Source organism: Danio aesculapii, chromosome 20, assembly GCF_903798145.1.
Source record: "Danio aesculapii chromosome 20, fDanAes4.1, whole genome shotgun sequence".
Classification (NCBI taxonomy): domain Eukaryota; kingdom Metazoa; phylum Chordata; class Actinopteri; order Cypriniformes; family Danionidae; genus Danio; species Danio aesculapii.
This window is the reverse complement of record NC_079454.1, coordinates 50939849-50947348: the sequence shown is the minus strand read 5'-3', so window position 1 is coordinate 50947348 and position 7500 is coordinate 50939849. Positions and strand designations below refer to the sequence as shown.

General features: G+C 38.3%; 1 protein-coding gene across 1 annotated transcript in view; it reads right to left on the bottom strand.

Annotated features, from left to right (window-relative positions):
• Window positions 1–7500, bottom strand: part of slc24a4b (solute carrier family 24 member 4b) — an 85926-nt gene that overhangs the window by 33219 nt on the left and 45207 nt on the right. Inside the window, exon 3 of the mRNA XM_056445419.1 lies at window positions 7323–7399. Coding sequence (XP_056301394.1) covers window positions 7323–7399 — 77 coding nt within the window. The remainder of the gene's footprint in view (window positions 1–7322; window positions 7400–7500) is intronic.

Below are 7500 nucleotides of genomic sequence, written 5' to 3'. Positions count from 1 at the left end.
ATTATAATGTGTTAAAAAGTGTCATGTTGGGGGCGTGTCCACAGCTCGCTGATTTAGGGGTGTGTTGCTTCACATGTAAATTAGTTTCGGCTTTCCGCCATCGTGACAAGGGGGCGGGGCCATGAGCTCACCCGCTCTGTGTTTACAACACAGACATGCAGACTGAGAGGAGCAGGGGAGGACCCGCATTCAGTCGTACATGTACGGCTCGGACACAGACCAAGCAGAGAGTACAAAATCATATGTGTCTATGTACAGTTTTACAGCCAACTGTGTGCTAGTTTCAAGTGCTGAGCTTGTACACGGAAACTAATAACCACGCACACTGAATTAACTTTGACTGAGGCACCGGATGCGCCGCTCGAAGCTGTGACACATCACACCAGACACTCTCTGTGGCGCGGCAGAAACATGAAGTGTCCCGAATCGTCGCGCCACGCATTTTTGAATTCTAAACATAGGTTTCTGCATCGGTCCGTGGCGCCCAGCCGTCACCTTGAGTGTACCCTGATAGAAACCTATGTTTAGAATTCTAAAACGCATGCTAGTTAAGATCACAGGGAGCTTCTGGGATCGCGAGAAATACAAACGGCTGAAGTATAAGGTAGACTCGATGAGAAGTACACATGTTTGCAAACCTACCTAAAGATACAACCAATAATTCCGATTAGAGCGATAATGTGGAGAATATTGCTCTTGTGTTGAGCCCAATGAGCTTTGCATCTAAAAATAGAGCTAGGGTGTTCCTTTAGTGATATTGCTTCGACTCACGCTGAAAATGGCGGACGTGAATCAACCATCTGAGGATATGATGACGCGCCTGTCAATCAATATTGGTGGGCGGGGGGACCGCTCTCCTACGTCAGGTAGCGGTCGGTTTGAAAACAGCTCCAATTGGTCCACCATTTTTATGTTGTTAAATTGAAAAAAAAGCACTGGGTGTGTTTATATCACCCCAATATGACGGTCTATACACCATACATGCACATATGTCTGTGCAAACAGCTTGAAAAGTAGATTTATTTACCATAGGTGCCCTTTAATATCTCAGTTGTTTTCTGATTCATGATTTTTTTTGTTTATTTATGCTTTTGAATTGCATTATTGGATCTTGATCTTGCCTTTTGATGCTGAAAAGTTTAAAAAAGTCCCTATCATACACCTAGTACAATAAGGCTCAAGACATGTATGGTATGATTTGTAGTTATTTTCAGACCATCGCGACAGTAATTTTCATGTTTTGTGCCATGTTGTTTCAATAGCAAATCAATTTGTGCTACTTTGTGGACTCATGGGTGTGTTAAGGTGCATTGTCGGCGTGCTGCTACTGTGAGAAATTAAATTAGACCGCACCATTGACCAACTGAAAGCTGCTCTAAAGTCCAGCGCAGAGCGCGTTAGTTATGCGCCTATGCGGGTCCAAATGCTTACACATTGCTTAATCTACACAGAATGTACAGCGATTAACAAATATCTTTACATATGAAGACCATTAAAGGATTGAAATGTTAAATGTTAAATATAAAAACCACTGCCTCCATGCCTTCCTCATCTCTCAGGGGGCTTTTTTCAGTTTATTCATGACAAATTACATTAGTATAAAGTTATTATTATCATTATTATTATTTATTATATGCATATTTATATTTGTTTGAACAAAAACTAGTTTAGATTTGTCCATCTGTGGGGTTTTGGAGACGTCTGCATCACCATATGGGGCATGAGAACAGGATGTTTGTTTAGATATAACTTAGCCCACATGGAGTCTGCGCGCGCAGAATTTCGCAGATTTTTAGCCCATCATTGATTCTGTTTATTTACTTGTGTAAATGTGTGTACATTTATATTTATTCAGTTTCTAAATTAATTTCAGTAATAATGTTGACTAATATGGAAATATTCATATGATTTATTTACAATACAGTTTGTAAAGTAATATTTTCTTTGTTTTAGTAGAGATGTTATATGCTTTGTTTACCAAATAATTTTTTTCTAATTGTATTTGCATTGTAAGCATCAAATAAAAGTTAAAAAGGTATAATTTTTTGTTTCACATATTAAAGTTTTTAGTAACGATACTCCCAAAATCATTCCGCATAAATCCGCAGATTTTTAACAAAATTCAGCACAGAAACAGCAAATGTCCGCAGATATTGTATGGCCCTAGATATACCTCAGTTTTTAGACCACACTATTATTGTTCATTTATTCATTTGCTGGAAATTAGAACTTAATTTAGAAATAGCTTTGAAAGAAATAAACAAAATTAAATATGTAGGCTAATGGATGTCTTCAGTGGAGTGAGTTTTCACCGTTTCCTCACTCCACCAAAGTAAAGGAGTAAAGTAAAGAGTAAGAGTAAAAAGAAAGTAAATAGGCTGAATCGTGCAGCAGACGCTCTGTTTAACTGTTTTCTCACTAGTGAAGCGTTCAGTTTTTACACTTGCAAAGTCCACCATGTAAATAGCAAATGTGCCATGGAGCGACGCAACTGACTCTTAAAGGCAATGTGAGATGAGACTCTGATTGCTTTAATGTACGTTATGCTCAAAACACACTCATAGCTCATTAAGAGAATAAGCTCAACCCTGTTAGTGCCAGGGCGCAGAGCTTATTTTCTATCCTTTAAATAGCAAAAGTGGATTCGGACAGGCTCTTAATGCTTTTGTACCATGCGCTTTAGACTTTGCACCTAAGATCATTAAAATAGAGGGCTTCATAGTTTGAAGTTATATATTGTCTGTATTGGAGTTGTAAATTGTAGTGCAAAAACCTATTTGGTTATTTTCTTATTTCTAATTTAGAACTAAACTAATTTAAGCTATTAGTTAATTAGTTAAAGTTATAAGTAACTAATAAAGTAGCTAATAACGTTAACATTTCCGATTCAATAATGTGCACCTGTTGTAAATAATTATTGTGAAAAGCGCTGTACAAAAAACTTGAAATTAATTGAATTTAAAATTCATTCATTCATTCATTTTCCTTCGGCTTAGTCCCTTATTTATCAGGGGTCAACACAGCGGAATAAACTGCCAACTACTCCAGCATTTGTTTTACGCAGCAGATGTCTTTCTAGCAACAACTCAGTACTGGGAAACACCCATACACACTCTCATTCACACACACACACTCATACACTATGGCCAATTAAGTTTATTCAATTACCATATAGCGCTTGGAGTGTGGGGCAAACCGGAGCACCTGGAGGAAACCCACTCCAACATGGGGAGAACATGCAAACTCTACATAGAAATGCCAACTGGCCCAGCCGGGACTTGAACCAGTGATCGTCTTGCTGTGAGGCAACAGTGCTAACCACTGAGCCACCATGCCACCCCTGAATTTTATATTTTACTAACTTAATTCTCTATATATAATTTTTTTATATTAATTTATATTAATGTTTATATATTAATTGTATTACTTTTTAAAAAAAAATGCAAGTTGTGCTGAATTTTCAACATCTGAAAGCAACAACCCAGGCTCATTCCGAAAACGTAGTCCCGAGGGCGTGTCTGGAGACCGCGAAATACGTCCCGGGAGGTACGTATTTTTGCAGTTTTCGGTTTTCGCGAATCCGCGAGAGGCCGCTGTGCGCGCCTTTTTGGCTTCTCGGACGTCTCCCACGAGTGCCGTTCGCGCCCGCGCTGTTCTCGCATGAACCCACCTGTGGCCGCTGTCGAACGAACGTCTGTCTGTCCGACTGGCTGAATGATTGACTGAGCGACCGGCCAATCGGCCGGCCGACCCACCCTCCTCCTTCCCCGAACCCAACCAATTTTACCGATTGACCCGCCCGCCCTAAACCCAACCAACGATTTACAAAAGCCGTCCGGAAAAAGAAAAGCCCTCGTCCGATTTTTTTTTTTTTTTTTTACCACGTTTTCAGATTTTACCACACTCTCACCCTGTTATGAACCTCTTCGCTTTATTTCTTGGATTCTGTTTTAGTTTTACCTGATTTCTGGAATCGCTCTTCCCCAGACTCGAACCCGGTCGTCGACGTCGTGGTCTGCTCCTCTCTGCGTATCGAGTCCGCCGACGCACAGGACGAGCTAACCGGACAAACTGTTTGCGGCGGGAAAGCCCTCCACACGAAAGTAAGATGTCAGCCGGCGAGCGCTAAAAGGAACGGCGTCATACCACCCTGCAGCGTTCGCTTAAAAAACGAAATGCAGCCATATGTACCTCCGGCTACATAATTCGCGGTCTCCAGAAACGTCCTTGGGACCAAAGCAAAGCAGAGATAAATAGATAAGATGGTTGTTATCATTTAATAAGGTCGCTATGATAAAAACGTAACATTGAGAAAGTGATATTATTACCGGGTAAAGTGGATGGGTAGAAATGAACAGAGAGATAACAGATCATTTTTAATTTGTTTATTCCAATGTTAAATCAGTAAAGCGCTCAAACGATAGACAGAAATGTGTGAGCTATTTATTATATATGTAAGTAAAAGTAAGTCTCTTTACATACTAATAAATATAAATAAGTACTCATTTCTAATAACTGATTTCTTTTATCTTTGCCATGATGACAGTACAGAATATTTGACTAGATATTTTCAAGACACTTCTATACAGCTTAAAGTGACGTTTAAATGTTTAACTAGATTAATTAGGCAAATCATTGTATAATGATGGTTTATTCTGTAGACAATCGAATAAAATATTGCTTAAGCGGCCTAATAATATTGCCCTTAAAATGGTTTGTAAGAATTAATAACTGCTTTTATTCTAGCCGAAATAAAACAAATAAAAAAAAATTGTGAAAAATTGCTTGCTCTGGTAAATATTATTTGGGAAATATTTGAAAAAGAAAATTCACAGGAGGGCGAATAATTTTGGCTTTATCTCTATGTTGATTTCAGACTGATTAGATATTTGCAGTGGGACAAATACACAGAGGAAGAACATCGTGTTTTGCCATGTAAGCAAAACTGCAGCACAAAAAGTTCATACACTGCTCAATATTTGTCAGAAATAGTTTACTTTAGATGCTTCAGAAAACAAACCCAGTTTAAAGGGAAGACCGTTCTGACCTGATTAGTGGACACTCTTTTTATTTTGATGCATATTCTTCAATAACATATTTTATTCTCTATGTTAAACAAGCAAGAAACTACAGCTCAGCATTCTAGACATATATTTACATGATTAATTAAAGTCACAGGGGGCACCAGAGCATTCAATTCTGACACAGTGTTTGGGATTGTTATGAATCTATAATTCAGACCTGAGCTGTGTCATAACAAACGCTAGAGTATTAGAACAACAGCGTTACATAACCACAAGCAGATTTTAATTGTATTGCTCATGAGTAGCCTCACATGGAATCCGCGTGCGCAGAAATCCGCAGATTTTCGGCCCATAATTGAGTCTATTTAATTACTTGTGTAAATGTGTGTAAATTTATATTTATTCTGTTTTTAAATTGATTTCAGTAATAATATTTTTATTTATTTATTTATTTATTTTTATTAGAATATACAAAAAAGGTACACAATTTGAGATAATGCAAATACAAAGACAATGAAACATTGTCATCCATCCATTTGTGTCTCTGTCCATCATTATCTATCCATCCATCCATCCATCCATTTGTGTCACTGTCCATCATTATCCATCCATTCATCCATTTGTGTCTCTGTCCATCATTATCCATCCATCCATCCATCCATTTGTGTCTCTGTCCATCATTATCCATCCATCCATCCATCCATCCATTTGTGTCACTGTCCATCATTATCCATCCATTCATCCATTTGTGTCTCTGTCCATCATTATCCATCCATCAATCCATCCATCCATGCGTCTCTGTCCATCATTAGCCATCCATCCATCCATCTGTCTCTGTTCATCATTACCTATCCATCCATTTGTGTCTCTGTCCATCATCCATCCATCCAATTGTGTCTCTGTCCACCATTATGCATCCATCTATCCATTTGTATCTCTGTCCATTATTACCCATCCATCCATTTGTGTCTCTGTCCACCATTATCTATCCATCCATCCATCCATCCATCCATCCATCCATTTGTGTCTGTCCATGATTATCCATCCATCCATCCATCCGTCCATGCATCCATCCATCATTTGCTATCCTTCTATCCATCTGTTCGTCCGCATGTTCATGAGACTGACTGCTTAGCTCCAGTCGATAGCAAGTTGATATATTATAAATGATGACTAGGGCTCTCAAAAGTATCGAGTTCAGTACCAATCAGTACTGAAATTTGTAAAACATCTGTTTCCTGCTAACATTTGAGCGCTGTTGATGTTCTTAAACACCACCATTTTGTTCACGTGCTCAGCAGAAATGACTGTGATTTGACGTAAAGATCATCTGTTCACCACTTTTCACCGCTGTTAACCGAGTGCAAACACAGATACACAAAGCATTTCGAAGCCACATCGTGATGACCTTTATGGCCAATCACAATCATTTCTGTTGATCACTTGGACACAATGGCCAATCAGCAGTTTTTAAGAATTTATTTCAGCACAGATTGGTACTGAACTTGATACTTTTGACAACCCTTCCATCTCATGGATGCGCACAAGAAGGATGTTGAGATATGCAGAAATGTGCACACTGACCTCTTGTGGATTTACAAGAAATGGTACATATCAGAAAACACGCCCTAGTAGCATATTTGAGATTGTCAATAATGTACATAGCGCCCTCTAGTAGATTTGTAAAAAAGAAATCTGCAAGAAGACGTAGGCCAGAGTCCATTTTTCTTGGTTCTCACAAATGTAGCCCTGGGCACATATCGCCAATGAGCCTGGGTTGAGCATTACATCCGCTCCTTTTTTGTTTGTTTTTGACATTAACTGTTGTGCATTTGACAGCTGACATAAAAGAGAGCTACGTTTTTAGGATTTTAAGACTTTATAGGTTCCATATAGTGCTTTAATTCAATATTTTAAAGTGTTCTCTGATGTGTTCAAGTATGTTTGTTGCTTAGGTAAGTTCAAAAAGTATCCAGAAACTATTTTATATGCTCATTTACAGCCACAGGAATTACCCCTAGAATGCAAAGCTCAGTTTTGACCATATTTGGAATGGTTGTGAATATTAATGAGCTGTTTTGTTTTGTTGTTTGTTGAGGCAGGAGCTGTAAACATTACGAGGACACCGAAGACATCTTGTTTAAAAATGCATTATAATACCTCTTTAAATTACTTAATGACTTCTTTATTCTTCAACAAAATTTGGGTTAAATAATTCAGTTTTTTTCTACATAATCGCTAGGCTTTTCTAGTCACTTTATGTTTTTTGTGGTAAGAGAAACAGACAGACTTTCTTACCGCTATAATATGAAGTAGTACAGCTCCGCTCTTTCGTTCAGCATTGGTGAAAGCATCATCTGGAAACTCGTGGATTGCTGTAAAGAGCACAAACACATTTACAGCCGTCAATTTTATGCAATATAACTTATACAGTGGACTCAATCTCAATATTACTGGTTTTCACACTCAATGGAGA